Source organism: Poecile atricapillus, chromosome W (assembly GCF_030490865.1).
Source record: "Poecile atricapillus isolate bPoeAtr1 chromosome W, bPoeAtr1.hap1, whole genome shotgun sequence".
In the NCBI taxonomy this organism is placed as follows: domain Eukaryota; kingdom Metazoa; phylum Chordata; class Aves; order Passeriformes; family Paridae; genus Poecile; species Poecile atricapillus.
Window position 1 is genome coordinate 85,079,399 of NC_081288.1, and position 18,989 is coordinate 85,098,387.

Consider the following 18,989-nt stretch of genomic DNA (forward strand, 5'->3'; position numbering starts at 1 on the left):
CACGTTTTTCTTTTTGTTTTATCGGGAATAGCCCTACTCTGGCTGTTAACCAGAGTCTAGCATATTCCCTCTCCTCGGAGTCCGAGGGGACTTTGCCCTCCACATAGGAGAGCAATTCCTTACATGTCCATCTTTCGAATGTGCCTAACACCGGCCAAGTGAGGTGACTTCTCAATTCTTGTACTCCCCAAATCTCTACACAATAATGGATCATTTTTGTCTTAGACTTACCTTTTCTCTGGGGACAATCTTCCCAGTATTTTAGCATCCATCCCAAAGGGCTTTCCAGTGGGATGTCTAGCGACCTCTCCGCCTGATCGGAGGGGCCTTTCCCGGTGGTCTTTTTCTGCATTTTACTCTTTTTCTGCCCCATATTTAGTATGTAAAAAATTTCTTACCCGTCTGTTTTTTTTTTTTGTTTCTGCGTTGTGACCTTTTCGCGTTTTACTCGAGAAATCAAAGTTTGCCAATACTCACCCTTCAGTGAGCTGAGCTGAGGTTTCTTGTAATCGGCACTCCGATCCTCTTCTGGACCTTTACCTTGGTCCGTTGACTGAAAGGGTTTACCAATTCCCGAGCCCGACAGGACATATCCTTCCCCTTTTAGCCTCTCGTGATCAGTCCCCCAAGACACCCTTTCGTCTCAGGTTTTTACAAGTGTGTGTAGAGAGAACTTTTTCACAACAAATCACTTCCTTCACGGCCAGCCAATTCCCTCGCGGGAGGATGGAAACGCGACCTTGAAGTCCACACTCGCTCCGTGATCAGATCACGTCTCACACACTCGCCCGATCACCTCGCTCAACCAGCAGTACTTACAGCTATTTTCCTGCGTGGATGTCTTCGTGCACAACAGACGTTTTATGAGCAAAACAAGCCGCGGCTTCCCGAAGGCTCCGTGCCTTCCCGAGCTCTCTCCTCTGGATCCGTTTCCCTTTTATTGTGGTTTTTCTCAGCCTAAATTTAGTTCGGATGTCGGAACGAGCTACGGAGGCTCTCAACTCACCAGGCCGCCGAAATCAGCGGGGGTACCCGTCCTGGGAAGTGAGGTTCCCCGCAGTTTTCTCCGAATCCGAGTCACGGCACCAATCTGTTATAAATGCAATGGCAAAATAAGGTTAATAAAAAGCGATTTATTATAAAACAATTTAAGCACCAGCAACGAGAGAAAAAACCACAATAAATAGGTCAGCGCAGCGCCGGGTGGACAGGGGTCTGTACTCAGAGGTACCGAGTTCCCAAATCCACGCTGTATGTGCTGCAGTCCGGGGTTCTTATAGGGGTTTTCATATCCTGGGGCAAAATCCGGAGTAAGCACCGTCCAACAAAGGTGTTTGAATAGACTTTCCGGATCCGTTGAGCTGAGTCAATGGTCGGTGGAGCAGAGTCCTTTCACATGCGAGAGGCTCTGAATGTCCTCTGATTGCATTTCCCGGAATGGAGCGTCCAGTTTGGGTGCGGGAGCAGATGGATATCTCGACGGAGCAGAGTCCCTTTCACATGCGGAATAGCTCCGAGTGTTTTCTGATTGCACCTACCGGGGTGGAGTGGCCAGTTTGGGTGCAAAGGAGATGGATATCTCGACCGGGCCACTCTCATTGTCTGATTTGATGGCTTGTGTCCTGCCTTTTGTTTTGTGTTGGTAAGCGTTGCTGTCGATCGTTACTGCCCGACTTGGGAAGAAATCTCTGGGTTATTTTACATTTTGTATCTTTACAGTATTACAAATATAACATATAATTCTTTATTTTCTTTCACGAATTTTTATCCAATGTTATATTTATCACATGCCCATCTCGTTCTTGTTTTTACATTTATTGAGAGTCCGCCAGCTATTCACCACTCTTCACAGAAGTAAACATGAACGCCGTTTATTTCTATCTTTAGCACACCTTTTATAGGGTTCTACAGGGTCCGCGGGCTAAGCAAGTTACCATTGGCTAACACACACAGGTTTACATTCTTTCTCTTATACACAAAGATATTGTTTTGCTTTACTCTCTCTTCTGCAGGAAGGTTTCAAGGACTTTAGCCTTTAATATCACGACTTATTTCAAAGACTGGTTTGTGTAGACAGGCCTTTACTAATATATAAAATATATCAACATTTCTTGATGTTTTTCTGAAGTTTCTGGCAACTCTTGAGAACCAAAATGCCTCATTTACTTAACGTTTTACACTTATTTAAATCTATTTTTCCCATAGAATATGAAAAATGCTGAGTGATTTTGTTGTTTTCCCCTGTGTTATCTGTATTGCTTTAGTGTTTTTCCCCCCCCCTCTGCTCTTTCTTTTATCTATTCTACTTCTTGCTTTCTTTATTCCTTACGACATTCCAACACTTAAAACAGTGAGTAAAATAATGTAAATCTGGGCTATTTGTGCAAAGTTTGACATTTACAAAGCTGGTAACTAGGCTTAGCTTTAAACGAAGTAGTAACTTTTTACTTTGTCCCACAACTTATCTTTGTGAAACAATATGAATAAAAACAAGGTAAAAACGAGGCGGGGGGAGGGAAGGGATGCCTCTATGTTTACGTATCCAAAGAACCATTAATACCAGTCTCCTAAGGTTTCTTCTTTGGAGCCATTTTGTTTGTCCCATCTAGTTGCCGGAACGCCCCGGCAGCCACTGGGCGCCTTTCGGCCCCGCGGAGAAGAAGCGTCGGGTCCTCGGCGCTCCTCTCTAAAAGGCGGAGTGGCTGTGTCCCCTTATGTGCCCTGCCGCGCTGCTGCACTGACCCGGGACAGCCTGTAGGTGAAGGCTGAGGACAAAGGCCAAAAGGCTGCTCCTGCCTTTAGCACCACCCCCCGCGCCGCAGGGTTCAGGACGGCATTTTAGGGCAGAAATTACTTTGCCTGGTTTTGCGGACTGAGGGCTGGCTTGCGCTTCTCTGAGGGTGTTGCACTGCTTGATCTGATCTGCGTGGGGTCCTCACGTTGATTAATCCTTTTCCCGGAGCACCAATAGGACGCAGCCAGCATTATGAGGCTCCGCAGGTGCTCAGTAGATCCCGCCCAGCACGGCCTTGTGCGCCTCCGTCAGGGGTCAGTAGCGCCGCACTGTATCTCGCCTTTCCCCTCACATTCCACTTCCCCCTTCCTTTTCCCGTTCGCGCGCTCACCGCTTCTCGCTCAAACTAGAATTTCTGTAATTAAGGCTGCGACTGTTTTTGAATTCGTGTAGCTTAAGTGAGCTAGATCCTGGTGCGTGCGTGTTTCAGCATACACCACTTGCTACAGCCCACCACACCCTGCAAAATGGGAGGCGCGGACCTGAGTGATCGGGGCCTGCCTACGTCTCCTCAGAGTCGCGGCGGGGGAGACCGGCCTGGACCCCGACCCTGGCAAGGGGGAATCGCCCTTCCTAGCCTTAGAACTATTCACGGCTTGGCAGAATCCCCGCGGCCCGGCGTGGTGTCCAGGGCCCGCCCAAGGACTCCGGGGGCAGACCGGGCCAGCGGAGAGGCAGTGTTTCACCGAGTGCATGCTGATATGGTGGGTGCTTGTGTGTGCAGTATTCCTGAACTCTTGGGGGCCTCGGTGAGAGATTTAATCCGTTTGTACTCAGGCAGCTGTCAAAAAAAGCGTCTTAACGTTGGTCCGGGAGGAAGCTCTCCTGCTCGTAGGGGCCGTGTGAGTAGAGGAAGCGGTAATGACAGCCTCGGCGTGGTGCCGCTTCCCAAGCCCGAGCAGGTAATTTTGTGACGATCAGGAGTTCAACCTTTTCGGGAATGATTTGTACTTCAGGGTCAGAGAAAAGGCTCAGTACGGGGCAGGCTCACAACTGAGTGTGGAGAGTAGGGGAGGGGAAGGCCCTTACCCTGTCCCACCGGGTGGCTCCGCAGAGCGTGCTCAGACCCCTGCGTCTCTTCTCCCTCCCTCCTCCTCTTCCCCCAGCTCTGCGACTGCAAGCCCGCTCCCCATAAAGTCAGTCGTGTTGCTTGTCTCCTGTCCTTCTCGGCAGCCAGGTACAGGGCTGGTTTTGACTGTCATCTAAGAGAGAAGTCTGATTGGTTTGACCGGTTTGTTTATTTTTTCCTCTCCTTTCTTTAATAAGTGCATTGATCTCTTCACTTCTTCAGGAGCTGGCTGGCATTTAATAGAATTATGTGAGGTTTTCATAAAGTAAAATTCCCTGTCTGAGCAGATAATTATTTAACTGCCCCAAAGAAAGAGACATGTTTAGATGGGTCAAACACTGATTTTGTCTTGGGAACTCAAAATCAGATAGAAACACTCTTGCATAAGAATTTAAAAAGTAGCATTAACCCAGCTTTTAAAACCTTTCCTCTTTCCTCTTTCCTCTTTCCCCTTTCCCCTTTCCTCTTTCCTTTCCTCTTTCCTTTCCTCTTTCCTTTCCTCTTTCCTCTTTCCTTTCCTCTTTCCTCTTTCCTTTCCTCTTTCCTTTCCTCTTTCCTCTTTCCTTTCCTCTTTCCTTTCCTCTTTCCTTTACTCTTTCCTTTACTCTTTCCTCTTTCCTTTCCTCTTTCCTCTTTCCTTTCCTCTTTCCTCTTTCCTTTCCTCTTTCCTTTCCTCTTTCCTCTTTCCTTTCCTCTTTCCTTTCCTCTTTCCTTTCCTCTTTCCTTTCCTCTTTCCTCTTTCCTTTCCTCTTTCCTCTTTCCTCTTTCCTCTTTCCTCTTTCCTCTTTCCTTTCCTCTTTCCTTTCCTCTTTCCTCTTTCCATTCCTCTTTCCTTTCCTCTTTCCTTTACTCTTTCCTTTACTCTTTCCTCTTTCCTTTTTCCTTTCCTCTTTCCTCTTTCCTTTCCTCTTTCCTTTTTCCTTTCCTCTTTCCTTTTTCCTTTCCTCTTTCCTCTTTTCTTTCCTCTTTCCTTTCCTCTTTCCTTTCCTCTTTCCTCTTTCCTTTCCTCTTTCCTCTTTCCTTTCCTCTTTCCTTTCCTCTTTCCTTTCATCTTTCCTCTTTCCTTTCCTCTTTCCTCTTTCCTTTCCTCTTTCCTCTTTTCTTTCCTCTTTCCTTTCCTCTTTCCTTTCCTCTTTCCTCTTTCCTTTCCTCTTTCCTCTTTCCTTTCCTCTTTCCTTTCCTCTTTCCTTTCCTCTTTCCTTTCCTCTTTCCTCTTTCCTTTCCTCTTTCCTCTTTCCTTTCCTCTTTCCTTTCCTCTTTCCTTTCCTCTTTCCTCTTTCCTTTCCTCTTTCCTCTTTCCTTTCCTATTTCCTCTTTCCTTTCCTCTTTCCTTTCCTCTTTCCTCTTTCCTTTCCTCTTTCCTTTCCTCTTTCCTTTCATCTTTCCTCTTTCCTTTCCTCTTTCCTCTTTCCTCTTTCCTCTTTCCTCTTTCCTTTCCTCTTTCCTCTTTCCTCTTTCCTCTTTCCTCTTTCCTCTTTCCTTTCCTCTTTCCTTTCCTCTTTCCTTTACTCTTTCCTCTTTCCTTTCCTCTTTCCTCTTTCCTTTCCTCTTTCCTTTCCTCTTTCCTTTCATCTTTCCTCTTTCCTTTCCTCTTTCCTCTTTCCTTTCCTCTTTCCTCTTTCCTTTCCTCTTTCCTCTTTTCTTTCCTCTTTCCTTTCCTCTTTCCTTTCCTCTTTCCTCTTTCCTTTCCTCTTTCCTCTTTCCTTTCCTCTTTCCTTTCCTCTTTCCTTTCCTCTTTCCTTTCCTCTTTCCTCTTTCCTTTCCTCTTTCCTCTTTCCTTTCCTCTTTCCTTTCCTCTTTCCTTTCCTCTTTCCTCTTTCCTTTCCTCTTTCCTCTTTCCTTTCCTCTTTCCTTTCCTCTTTCCTTTCCTCTTTCCTCTTTCCTTTCCTCTTTCCTCTTTCCTTTCCTCTTTCCTTTCCTCTTTCCTCTTTCCTTTCCTCTTTCCTTTCCTCTTTCCTCTTTCCTTTCCTCTTTCCTCTTTCCTCTTTCCTCTTTCCTCTTTCCTCTTTCCTCTTTCCTCTTTCCTTTCCTCTTTCCTCTTTCCTCTTTCCTCTTTCCTCTTTCCTTTCCTCTTTCCTTTCCTCTTTCCTTTCCTCTTTCCTTTACTCTTTCCTCTTTCCTTTCCTCTTTCCTCTTTCCTTTCCTCTTTCCTTTCCTCTTTCCTCTTTCCTTTCCTCTTTCCTTTCCTCTTTCCTCTTTCCTTTCCTCTTTCCTTTCCTCTTTCCTTTCCTCTTTCCTTTCCTCTTTCCTCTTTCCTTTCCGCTTTCCTTTCCTCTTTCCGCTTTCCTTTCCTCTTTCCTTTCCTCTTTCCTCTTTCCTCTTTCCTTTCCTCTTTCCTTTCCTCTTTCCTTTCCTCTTTCCTTTCCTCTTTCCTCTTTCCTTTCCTCTTTCCTCTTTCCTTTCCTCTTTCCTTTCCTCTTTCCTTTCCTCTTTCCTCTTTCCTTTCCTCTTTCCTCTTTCCTTTCCTATTTCCTCTTTCCTTTCCTCTTTCCTTTCCTCTTTCCTCTTTCCTTTCCTCTTTCCTTTCCTCTTTCCTTTCATCTTTCCTCTTTCCTTTCCTCTTTCCTCTTTCCTCTTTCCTCTTTCCTCTTTCCTTTCCTCTTTCCTCTTTCCTCTTTCCTCTTTCCTCTTTCCTCTTTCCTTTCCTCTTTCCTTTCCTCTTTCCTTTACTCTTTCCTCTTTCCTTTCCTCTTTCCTCTTTCCTTTCCTCTTTCCTTTCCTCTTTCCTTTCATCTTTCCTCTTTCCTTTCCTCTTTCCTCTTTCCTTTCCTCTTTCCTCTTTCCTTTCCTCTTTCCTCTTTTCTTTCCTCTTTCCTTTCCTCTTTCCTTTCCTCTTTCCTCTTTCCTTTCCTCTTTCCTCTTTCCTTTCCTCTTTCCTTTCCTCTTTCCTTTCCTCTTTCCTTTCCTCTTTCCTCTTTCCTTTCCTCTTTCCTCTTTCCTTTCCTCTTTCCTTTCCTCTTTCCTTTCCTCTTTCCTCTTTCCTTTCCTCTTTCCTCTTTCCTTTCCTCTTTCCTTTCCTCTTTCCTTTCCTCTTTCCTCTTTCCTTTCCTCTTTCCTCTTTCCTTTCCTCTTTCCTTTCCTCTTTCCTCTTTCCTTTCCTCTTTCCTTTCCTCTTTCCTCTTTCCTTTCCTCTTTCCTCTTTCCTCTTTCCTCTTTCCTCTTTCCTCTTTCCTCTTTCCTTTCCTCTTTCCTCTTTCCTCTTTCCTCTTTCCTCTTTCCTTTCCTCTTTCCTTTCCTCTTTCCTTTCCTCTTTCCTTTACTCTTTCCTCTTTCCTTTCCTCTTTCCTCTTTCCTTTCCTCTTTCCTTTCCTCTTTCCTCTTTCCTTTCCTCTTTCCTTTCCTCTTTCCTCTTTCCTTTCCTCTTTCCTTTCCTCTTTCCTTTCCTCTTTCCTTTCCTCTTTCCTCTTTCCTTTCCGCTTTCCTTTCCTCTTTCCGCTTTCCTTTCCTCTTTCCTTTCCTCTTTCCTCTTTCCTCTTTCCTTTCCTCTTTCCTTTCCTCTTTCCTTTCCTCTTTCCTTTCCTCTTTCCTTTCCTCTTTCCTCTTTCCTTTCCTCTTTCCTTTCCTTTCCTTTCCCTAAAGATTCCAAAGCTAAGCCTTACTGATACCTCTGCCTCTCAGTCTTGGAGGCAGTGAGACAGAGGTATAAATACATAGGTATAAACGGCTTGACAATAACACCTAACAAGCTCTTTGCAGTGTGTATGTATGGAGATGGATGCACTGAACATGCACAGGCAGCTTGGTTAAATGATCTTTTCTCTGTTTCAGATCTGCCTCACAGACTCAGCACATCCAAGTGAAAGCCAAGGGCAAAAGGAGCTGGATGCTCTTTGCACAAATGTTTGCACTGGATGACACTGTCCTGTATTTGCCACTCCAAGCTCTTACCAAATGAACCAAATGGTACTATCCCCTGGAACTTATGCACATAATTTTCAGCAGTGTATTTTGCAGTCCTTCCCATCAGAGATGCTTGGGAACCTGTGTGTGAGAAAAAGAGCCTTTTCTTGGACCAGGAATAAATAAGCAAGCTCTGACTTCTGATACAGTGTATCTCAAGAGAAGTTCAAAATGCAGAATGTATGACTTTCTTTAGTGACCAGGAACTTCCACAAGGAAGTGTTTGGAGTCCTTTCTCAATATAGCTTTGCATTTTATTATCCAGGTGCTCCATTTTTATTATATATTTTCACATTTCTTTGATAGCATCTATGTTTAATAATATGTAATAATAGAGATTATAAGCATACTATGTCACTGTTGGACACGAAATGATTCACATGGACGCAGCTTGAGGTGTGGTGAAAGAAAGAGTTCTCATTTATTTGTTCTTTCAGTATTTATAAGTTTCCGACCATGACCAGGGATTGGATGGTCAGGTTAACACCTTCCCAACCGCACTGGCCGTGAGAGACGTCCATCAAAAGGCATATCTTTAATGGAATGTATAAACGCTTATGTTTATAGTTACTTTCCTGAGAAAGTAGCTAGAACTTGTAAAAAACAATATTGAAGGCCTGATTCTCAGGGCGACAATACTATATTGCATATTACACATTATATGGGTATCTGCAGATCTATAGACACACATGAAATTCCTGCAGTTTCATATAACATCTAAATGTGGGTTTGCAGACTCAATCCTCCAAATTGTTAATTACATCCTCCAGGTGGATTACTGCCCTCAGGTCCAAGTTTGATACATCAAAAGGCTTTAAATCTGTTTAAGATAAAAATTGATTCCTTTGATGTTTAATAAGTCTGCTTGTTCATTTGGGGAAGGAAAAAAAACATGCAGAAAAATAGTGGACTATCTTTTGAAAATTGCTCCTGTCATTTCTGCACCACTTGGGAGAAATAATCCCTTTTAAATGTGTCCAGAGAGTGCCATCACCCCAAAAAACAAACAACTCCTCCCCTCCTCCCCAAAACAAACCCACCTCCATTATGTCAATTCATACAATTATTCATTTTCCTCCTGTAAGAATAATAATCTTGGTTAAAATAGGACAGTAATGAAGTTCATGAAAGAATCATTTGATACTTATATTTTTGCTTAGAAGGAGTTGGTTGATACCATTTTAGTTGGAAAAATGCACATTCATTTTTGAAGCTAGTTAAGCTCACTGCTCTCCTACTTCATTTATACGGAAAATCTAAATATAACATAATGTCTTTTCTGATGTAGAGATCCCATATGAATCAATACACATATCTTAGCCCTGATTTTCAAGTGTGCCTCGAACAGATACACAAATGAGATCCAAATTGTGTGTGTAAACAAAAGTAATTTAAGGACCCTTCCTACTATAACTGAAAACAATAGGATTTTGTATTTTACTTCAGTGGAAACAGAATCTTGCCTAATTTTGCAGAGTTTTAGAAAGCCAAACATGTATAGTCAAGGCATGTTCAGAAGTTCTCATTTTATTACTTAAATACATTTTTATAATGGTATCACGTTCAAACTTTTTAAAACTTAACTTCCAAAGAACACATCAAACTTTCTGTCTTGGTTTTTGAGACTATTCAGTTCTTCCCTTGGAAAAGCACCCTCTGACCTAATGAAAGTTTCATGAAAGTTTGAATTAAGCAGTAGAATTCTTTCTTAAATTATTCAAACAACTAACACAAAAATAATATATCTCGCAGTTATCATGAATTTCAAGCAATTTAATCTTGTGAAGAAGATAAAGTATGGTGGGGTTTTTTCAATATGAATTTTACAATATTGAGTTTTATAGACATCTCTCCTATGGCAAGGCATGTACTGACTGAGGACTGTGATTCTGGCTTTGGTACTTTTATTGCTTGGCCAGATAATTTTCAGTGGCCTACTTTCTGCTCACAAATGCAAGTATACTATTTGCACATAGAGTTCTGAGGAGAGAAAGTCATTAGAGAAAAGATGGGAAAATAGAATTAAAGCATTATATCTTGCCAGAATAATTAAAAAAAAAATGTTTTATCTTCCTTTTTTTATCCAGTAGTTGCAGTTGTATGAAAGATACTTTTTAGTAGAAGTTGTCTTGCCAAGTGGCTGGTGCTATAAAATCTAATGTATTTTGGGAGTAATTAATTTTAAATTCAGTAGTATGTGTGTCCCCTTCTTAAATTCCTGTGAACTCTACTGAATATCTTGCTTTCACATGTAAGCCTGTACTGTTAACAAGAGATGGGCTTAAGAATTTCATTTTTATATCAATAGCTACACATCCTTATAACCTGATCAACTGGGCCAAACTCTGCCACTTTGAAATAAATTTAATAAATAAATAAATGTGGAGATTATTCCCTACTTCATAATCCACTATTTTTCTCCACTTGAATTATTTGAGCTCAACAGCAATTCATGCCTAACATCACTGGAACTGACTTGCCCAGAGGGCTTAGCTGATTTCTGAAGGTCAAAAGTAATTTTCATGTATATCCATATGCATGTTGGCATTATTGTAAATCTAGTAACTGCTTTAAGATTAAACCTGAGTATGAATACATTCTGAAAGATGTAGACACCAGATAATGGATAGTCCATACAAGAAAGTGAGTACATGTAATCTCATAGCAATGTTTATAGACAGTGTAAAAAAAATTAAAATTTCAATTTCCAGAGCTAAGTCTTTGTATTTATGTGCTTCAAGTAATGGCATGTTAAGAAAAATATGCAGACAATTGTTCTAATAACTTTTCTGATTTGAAAGAAAAAACATTCTAACATATTTTAATGTCTGTTTTGAAAATAAGTAAGTTAGCAGAGAAACATTTCCATGCTCATTAGAATGGAAAACAATATTTGATGGATTTTATTTTAATAATTTAAATAATAGTAGCTTTCTACTTAGTCTGACTCAGCTGCTTCTACTTATTATGTTAACCATTATACAAAACCAAAATCGATACAAAATCAAAGATCATGTTATGCTTCTGAACAAAATATAGGATTTTTACAACATATATTATGGGGGACTGTTTATCCTAAAGTATCAGACATTTTTATTGTAGTGAGACCTATTTTTAAAATATAATTTAATTGTTATTTATTAATTTTATTTCAAAATCATTAGTATGATTTCTCTTTTTTTTTATTAGGATATAGTATGTATCAGATAATGGCATCTTAAAATACATTGTCAAATTCACCATAATTAATTAATGTTTGCTATTTTTCACTGATTGAACATTAAATTTACATAATCCAGAGTCTTTCTGTTGTACTGTTCTTTGCTCCAATTAGTTAAATAGCAAATCATATTTTGCCATCATGTGCCTTACAAAGGAAAGAAGGCTTAGAATTATGCCATTTCTGGTGAGCAAATTGTTAATTATTTGTTGTATATTGTAACTATTACAAATGTGGGGATTCGATTTCAGATGAGGTCTACTTAGACATTTTTATTCTGCACCATCTCTGGCAGATATAGATGCAAGCATATTTTTCTGCATCAGTGAGTCTTTTAGAAAAATTTGCAATTCATCCAATAAAATTTTAACTATGAAAATCAGGACAATTACTGTGTCTGCAATATTGAAACTTTTGACTGGGTCCACTGACAGCACCCTACCAACTCCAGTCTCTCACAAATATAGGTGTGCTGCAAGTATGTCTGTGAAAGAGCAAGGGAGGGATCACAATTCATAAAGCTTCTTGTATTAATCACGAGAACCTGTGTTACTGTATTTAGTCGGGGACCGAAGATGTTACTGTACTAATAAGCAGACAGCAAACCTCACCTTTGGCGAATCAAAAAGTCTCCATTCCCTGCGGAGACACTTCCTAGTGTTTCTAATATATTGTTTAAAACAGCTACTCTTGCTTCTCAGCTCCAGCTGTCATTTTACATTTGCAAAGATCTTTAAAATTAATTATTGGTATAATTAGGAATAACATTAAAAATAGCAACAAGGGGGAGGCGGGGGGAGGCCCGCCGGAGCCGGCAGCCCATTTGTATTCCGTGCAGTAGCTTCGCACCTCGGAGCTCTGCGCGCCCCACGTATGGTATGTGATCCCCATCTGGGCAGGCGGGCGGGCATGCCTCGGGCCGTCCTTCAGCCCCTTCCTCCTTTTCTCTTCAAACGCTGCGCCCCACAAGCAAAGTCCCTAGGGCGCCGCAGAATGGCCGAGGCTCAGAGGCCAGTATGCGGGTGCTGAGGGAGCGCCTCAGCGGAGCCCCAGCAGATAACACGGATCCGTCTGTCGTCCCTCTTTCCCGTGGCTTTCTGATTCGGGGCGGGAGGAAGGAGGTGAGTGGGTGGGAAATGTCAAGAAGAAGGGGAGGGGGGAGCCACGTTGCAGTTCAGTGTGAGGCAGCACCCGTGGCTGCCCCTCTTCTTTCATCACTCTATGTTTTCCTCTCCTGCCTACCGTTGAATGAACAGGGCTAAACTCGAAAAGTCACAACTGATCTCTGTGAGGATGTATGTGACGTATGTGTCTTGCTGAGGGGGCTGCGGAGGGGAGCGAATCAGTGGCAGGCATCGCCGCGGTAAGTACTGGGGCACAGAGCAGCCCTGCCACCCTGCGCCGCGGCAGCCTCGCCGCTCCCACACACGCACTCTTGCGGGGGTCTTGGCTTTACTGAGGGCTTGGTAAGACCAGACAGCGCACCGCTGGGCTCCGGAGGAGGCCACGCTGTGTCACCCACGAGGCAGGAAGAGTGGAGAGGGCGACCCTGCCCGCAGTCTCCCGAGGGCTCGGGGGGAAAAGGCAGGGCATCACCTCCCACTCCCCCGCCGGCCTCCTTACCGCCCTTCGATTCCTCAGATCCCTTGTTTGCTTTCTATGGCACTTCAGTCTTCTGAAAGTTTATGCTGGGCTGACTGGGCTGCGACGGGCGCAGTAACCCCAGACAGCAGCAGATCCTGGGAGAGCAGGGAGAGATTTCTGTGCCTCCTCCCCCGCCCCCCTGCTTTGTTAACTTACTACCATTTCCTTAATTTTTGGTTCTTAATGATAAATCTTATTTAACCGAACAAAGACTATTGGATTACAAGCCTGATCACCTGATAGCGATTTACCTATTGGTTTGTTAACACACACAAGCACACCCGCGCGAACACATCTATCGGAGGCTGCATTGAGCTGGAAGTGGTAACACTTGTCGGAAATTGGTATTCACACTGTTTCGGGTCGAGCTGATACACATAAGGCAATACGTACACACACACACGCTCATATCAGAGGGTAAATTGTCATGTTCCCATCTGGCTGCCTTTTAACAAGTAGTCAAAATAAATAAGACCTTGCTGCTGGTTAGGGTGAGGTGGAAGGGTTTGGGTTTTTTTATTGCCCTGGGTGTATAAAGCTGACAATTGCTTTTCCTAGTACCGTCTCTCCATTAGTTGAAAAAAAAAAAAATGCTATTGGGAAGCTGTCTATGTGAGGGAGATAAGTGGAAGAAAATAAATAAAACTTCTGCTTAGTTAGGTTGGCAAAGTAGGTGAGCTTCAGAAAGCCTTTTATACTGACTATGCAGGTTTTAAAGTCCGTATATACACTTCTTTCTACTCTCGTGGAGTTCAGGTTTTGGGGTGTGAGGGGAGGTGCCCTGGAAAGGTAAGTGACCGTTTTATCCTACTCTATGAGTCTGTTAATCGGCTGCAAACTGCACTCCTTTGCCAACCATTCCCAGGTTTTCTGCAATATGCCTACTATTTATAGGCTGCCGTCTCAGCCTTGACGATTCTTCAACTTGACGACTAAAGATGATAGGTTTATATGTTCTGATTAATTTGTATTTGAACATGCTACTCTAGCTTTTGATTCATTCATTGCTACTGAAAAGCTGGGAAAGAAACGGGAAGGGAGGGAGGGGTCGGACGTACACGCTTTTAGGGCAAAGGACTATAATGATTTTGTTAATTTGAACTGTCAGTACTCTATGGTGTTTTATTAAATAAGTAGTCCTAGTGTTATCAGACAAAAGAAATGTATTAGGAGATGTCTGACACTTTTTGCCAAATAGGCATGCACACAGCTCTCAGCAAAATGGCAAGGTTTTAATGAAGGTGCTGCAATTCTCTTCCAGGGGGTTCTAAGAGCGTGGGAATGTGTCAGAGCAGTGGCGTCAGTCAGCCGCAGGGCCAGTGCCCCGTCGATCTGCTCGTGCGTCCTGCCAGCACGGTACGGAGGTGCGCGACTGCCAGCCTTGGCCACTGGGTTTGCGGGATGAGTCAGGATGGGATTGGGAGGATGTCGGCGTGTCTAGGGCAAAACGAGAGACACACATTACTATTATTTTAGCGTAAAAATTATTATCAGCAGTTCCTGGAGTTAGTAAAAAAAGAGAACAGTGTTCTTCGGAGAAAAAGAGCCAGGAAAATGTTAGCGATTGTTCTTGATTTTGGACTAGGTATGATCAATCGATATTTAGAGACCTCCTCAGTACTTGAGGATATAAGCTGATTTTTCGTTGATTTTAATATTATATTGGTTCCTTTAAGTAGACATACATTTTCTAAGACCGAATTCTCCTCAGTCTTGTGATACTACTAGTGACAAACTCATTCTCAAGACTAGGGTTATTTAGCAAAATTTTTCTCCTGCAGGTGCACAAAAATGTAATTCAAAACAGACAAGTTATTTTCTCCAACTATAGCCCGTTGAGGAAAGCCTATTGAGATACAAAACAACCAAAATTCCTAGAATGAGATCTCAGTAATTAATTATCAAAATACACCTGGCTAATGAACTACTAGAATAAAAACAACAGAAAGGGGCAGTTAATCCAATCAAAAGTAGCTTCCATCTTCTCGGATGCATCTCACCCTCCTAAAAACCACGATTAGTGCTCCTTCATTGCCATTTGTACTTATAAAAACTGCCTTTTAGTAACATAAATCTGTCCCTTTCATTTTAATTTTTTTAATTATTAAAAAGAGGAAAAGAGAATATGGATAAGGTAAAGAGTAATACGATCAGATAGAAAGTGTTTCCAATAAAAAGTTCTTTCCCCACAGCATCAGCACAAAATTTAAATAAATAGGGCCATTCCGCTAGGGAAAATAGTAAAATTTTACTCTTGCTTCGCATAATATTGTCATTCCCCTTCTTATGGTTTATAAGCCATCCTTTTCTTCAAACAGGAATACACAAAGTGATCCCTTTTTTTATCCTGGCAATTAAAATGCAAAGCACTGAGAGGGCAGCGATTGTTCCTGCTGAAATGTGTTTGTGGAATATTGCTTTACCACATGTATATAAGACAATACAAATAAGGGGAGAGATGCTGGGGTGAGATAGCAGCAGGGAAAACACACAGGTGCTGCCCCTCCCTCTGCTTTCAGTGCGTCCTTCTCGAGCTTCTCTGGGAAGACTTTGCTCGCATTGAGGCATTTATCATCCCGATCAGGTCTCTAATGTTTGTGGGATACAGCCCAGATCTAGAGTCAGGAGTGCGTGTATGCGGAGGTGTGCCCAATGAAATGGTCTCTCTAGTAGGGCTGAATTCTTGCTTTGCAGCGGGTCACGCAGACACGATCGTTGCCTTGATGTCTTCTCCCCAGGCTGCGCTAGGTTGGGCAAAGGAGTGTGGTGCGGTGTGGCCCCTCCTCTCGCCCTAAACCCGCCGATCGACGGCGCTCTCCAGGGCCGTGCCGAACACCGGTAGATGTCGCTGTCTCTCTGCCGGACGCAGCCTCCGTGGGGGCTGGAAAGCTGCGCCTACTGGGACACCCCGACCTGGCTCGTGTCTCCTGGACTCCTTTTCTTAAAAAAAAAAAAACAAATATCATTTTAAGGTTGGGTTATTCTACCTAAAATTACATGGTTGTAATTTTTCAAATTTTCCTTCAGAGGTTTAAATTTAGCAAAAAATAAAAAAATACTTTTTCTTTGCCTATGTCTCCCTTCTTCTAACCCAATCTGTAAATAATGCCTAAACATGAATGTTCATACATAGAGCATATTGGCACAGATCTGATTATGATTAAAAGATAGACATGGCTGAAGAGAAGGAAAATATAAGTTTAAAATATTGACTATTTAGATTATTTTAGCCATTAAAAGTATTGCAAAAAAGATGAGGGAGGGGATCGATTTCATCAATGTCCATGGTGTCAACTTGACGCCCTCTCTCATCTGTAACGATCAGCAGTAACGATTACCCCAAATTGGAATATTATTAATGCTACCTTTTTTTTTTCTATCTGAAATCCATGAAATCGTCACTTTGGTGGCATTTTGAAATAATATGTGAATTTTACGCACCTTTATTTTTAGGTTTAAAAGGCTAAGTATCAGGTAACAAGTTAGGAGAGTATTGTTCGTATTCTACCCGTAAAATTAGCGCTAAAGTGGCAAGTGACTGAGGCAAGACAGTTGTCCCCACCATGTCTGGGGCACATGCAGGGGAGGGGGGGAGCAGACGGGCAGAGGAAACTGCCCGCGCAGAGCGCTGTCGTTGCAGCAGCCGGTGCTGCTGCCGGCTACGAGGCTTATTCAAATGTCGCCTGCTGCCTCTGTGATTCGCGGGGACCCAGCCCCCGTATGGTAATTTGGGGGGGGGGGAGGGGGGGCAGGTGTGTGGCTGTAGCGACGAGGGTAGAGGTGAAGGGGAGCTGGAAGGGAGGGGGCTCAGGCACTGCTCCTGAGTCAGATCAACTGGGCCAGAGAACTGGCATCGGCGCCTTACGTCCCGTCCCGCCGGGTGCGGTGCCATCAGGGGCAACAGCGGTGCGCAGAGAGGCGGCCACGGGGGTAAGCAGCAGCAGCAGCACGGGGAGTGACGAACGTGGGGCCATTGCCCTGCGCCACTAAGGCAGCCGGGGCAGGGAGGTGGCCAGGGCCGTGCTTCCACGGGAGACAGACGCACCGCCACCCATTTGTGCCGTGGGCAGAGGGGATGTAACATACCAATATATCCCTGCTCACCAAAACCTACACACACTTCCCGCTCTCCTTCTGCCATCTGCTACCCGTGCACACACCTGCACTTCGGCTAGACACTCACTTGTGTGGGTCTGTCTGCATATATTACTACAAATTTATAAGGGAACATGATGCATGTGAGCTAATTAAAAGCAGTGAAAATAATAAATTTTGCAGACTGAGTCCCCAGCATCACTTGTAAATGGGCACTTCTAGATACATGTGTTGCCCTACCATTATTTATGGAGGCTAGCTTTGGAGCAGGCTGTAGGCCCATGGCCTGCCAGCCCTGCCTGAGAAGCTAGCCTGGGAAATTCATGGGAGGATTCAAAACAATCCTCAAAGACACAAAACAGCCTGCAGGTGCTGTTTTCTGATTCCCGTGTTTTCCTTGCAGGAGAAGGTCAGGGGGTGGTAAACCCCACTGACCAATGATGGTAATGTAGCACTTTACTAACCAATAAGAGTTTCCTTTCTGTACTTTCGACGAACTAGTCTATATAACATGGCTGTAGCAATAAACTAGAGATTCTCTCCTGTTCTGACTCCCTTGAGAGTCCGTGTCGTTCTTCCTGCCGTTCATAATTAGAACGACATCTGGTGACCCCTCGTGATGACGGACCGACCCTCCGAGGTCTGATAACCCGACGTGATATGCAGCCGACCCCCGAGGTCAGAAAACAACCGACGTGAAGACATCTGCTAATCCCCTGAGGGTAAGCAGCGAGCGGGAAAAACACCAGCCCTTCCCCCTAGAGGGGAAAGTGGAATTCTCCCGGGCTTTCCAAGAGGAAGCTGGTTTCTAACCAACGGGATAGTGGAGCCTGCCGGAGAGCGGGCTTGGAACGGCTTATCTTGGTGAAGCAGAGCTTGAAATCCCGGGTCCAAGCCGATAGCGTTTGCATAACTGCATTCGCGGAGCCGCCAAGATAAAAAATTTTTTCATAATGGAGAACTGTGATTTAGCTGATGAGCAACTTGTCAGCTTTGCATGGCAAGACGCCTTGCTGAGCATGGGACTCTGTATTCCTGAAAAAGATATACGCGCTTTGTTCCACTGGGTGAAAGCGCAGGAGTTTGCTGTGACTGTGAATGATGTGTTTAACCTTGAGATTTGGTGGTCAGTGGGAGACCACCTGTGGACTAAGCTAGATGCGGGAGATACCAGTGCGTGCAGCTTAGCAGCAACTTGGGGAGTGATTTTTAAGGCACTGGAACAGTGCCAGCCTAAAAACAGTGAAACCGAACTGTGTAGCAGTCCTTCAGCTCTGCCCGGACCCTTAGAGAACTTTAGCAGCGGGCAGGAGCAATCCGTGAGCCAGAGATCTCCGTCTCCAGAAAAATTTGAGCGCCCGCCCTCCATGGAGCTTGGCGCGCAAGTTTTACCAGCAGAAAAACAACAGAAGAGCGAAAATCGCTCGGCTCTGCCTTTACCGCATCCGCAGACGCCGCCATCGCCAGCGCCGCGAGAACCGCCTTTGCCTGCGCCCTCCGCGGAGCCTCCGCCGGCCCCTCCAGGACCAGCGCTGCAAGCACTGCTGCCAGCGGCCCCCGTGGAGCCTCCGCCGGTGCCCCGAGTCACCACAGCGGCAGCAGCAGCAGCGAGAAAAAAACAAGAGAAAAGGTGGAAAAGAAGGAAAAAAAAGCTAACTCAAGACGCCGCCTGCCACCACCGGCCGCAGGCCGGGCGGCCAGCCGGGCCCCCTAGCTCCGGTCGGCTGCAAAAACCCCCTAAAAGCCGAGCCGAAGCCCGGATCTGGAGCCGGGGCCGGGGCCGTGGCGAGCATTCCCCCCCCCCACACCCATCCAAAGTGCCGGCTGAAAAGGGGCGGGAGAGGGGGGGGGAGAGCCCAGGCCCCCCTTTCGCTCGCGCACGCGCGCCCTATGAGCTCCTTTCTTCTGTGCCGCGAGAAGCGGCCCGAAACCGCGGAACCCGCGCGGACGCCCCTGCTCCCCCCGCGCGTGCGCGCCCCGCGCGGAGCGAGCCGCGAGGGTCGGCGCGGAGCCGCGGGACCTGCACAACACCCCCGCTGCCCCGCGCTCACTCGCGCTCCAGCGGGGAAGCGGCGGGGAGGACGGGGAGCGGGCTTCGCTCCCCCCCGCGCCCGTCAGCGCGGCCCGCGCGCGCACGGACCGTGCTACAGGCGCCGGGCCGGTTTCTGCCAGCCTTGTGCTGCCAGGTTAGCAGTGCCCCGGCCAGCACGCGTTCCCCCCCGCCTTGCAGGGGGTGAACCGCACCAAAGTCCTGACCACTTTAGTGT

At 44.9% G+C, this 18,989-nt stretch overlaps 1 protein-coding gene across 5 annotated transcripts; it reads left to right on the plus strand.

Moving 5' to 3' along the window:
• The first annotated feature begins 1,803 nt into the window (after positions 1 to 1,803).
• Positions 1,804 to 8,135, plus strand: LOC131592511 (uncharacterized). 5 transcript variants are annotated; one of them, XM_058864076.1, is made up of 5 exons: positions 1,804 to 3,048; positions 3,310 to 3,498; positions 3,576 to 3,696; positions 3,901 to 3,971; positions 7,632 to 8,135. In XM_058864076.1, the coding sequence occupies exons 1-5, from the start codon at positions 2,987 to 2,989 to the stop codon at positions 7,756 to 7,758; spliced, it is 570 nt and encodes a 189-aa protein (XP_058720059.1). In that variant the 5' UTR covers positions 1,804 to 2,986; the 3' UTR covers positions 7,759 to 8,135. The 5 variants fall into 5 exon arrangements, 3 of the variants coding, with proteins under 3 accessions (XP_058720059.1, XP_058720058.1, XP_058720060.1); XM_058864075.1 differs by lacking the exon at positions 1,804 to 3,048 and having other exon boundaries at positions 3,076 to 3,696; XR_009280633.1 differs by lacking the exons at positions 1,804 to 3,048; positions 3,576 to 3,696; positions 3,901 to 3,971 and having other exon boundaries at positions 3,076 to 3,498.
• Positions 8,136 to 18,989: the final 10,854 nt, after the last annotated feature.

Bases quoted from the DNA above. Each gene is read 5' to 3' on its own strand.
- LOC131592511 (XM_058864075.1), top strand. From the start codon at position 3,262: ATGGGAGGCGCGGACCTGAGTGATCGGGGCCTGCCTACGTCTCCTCAG. The intron at 3,697-3,900 runs GTAATTTTGTGA...CTCTTCCCCCAG, and splicing joins CGCTTCCCAAGCCCGAGCAG to CTCTGCGACTGCAAGCCCGC. The intron at 3,972-7,631 runs GTACAGGGCTGG...TCTCTGTTTCAG, and splicing joins CTGTCCTTCTCGGCAGCCAG to ATCTGCCTCACAGACTCAGC.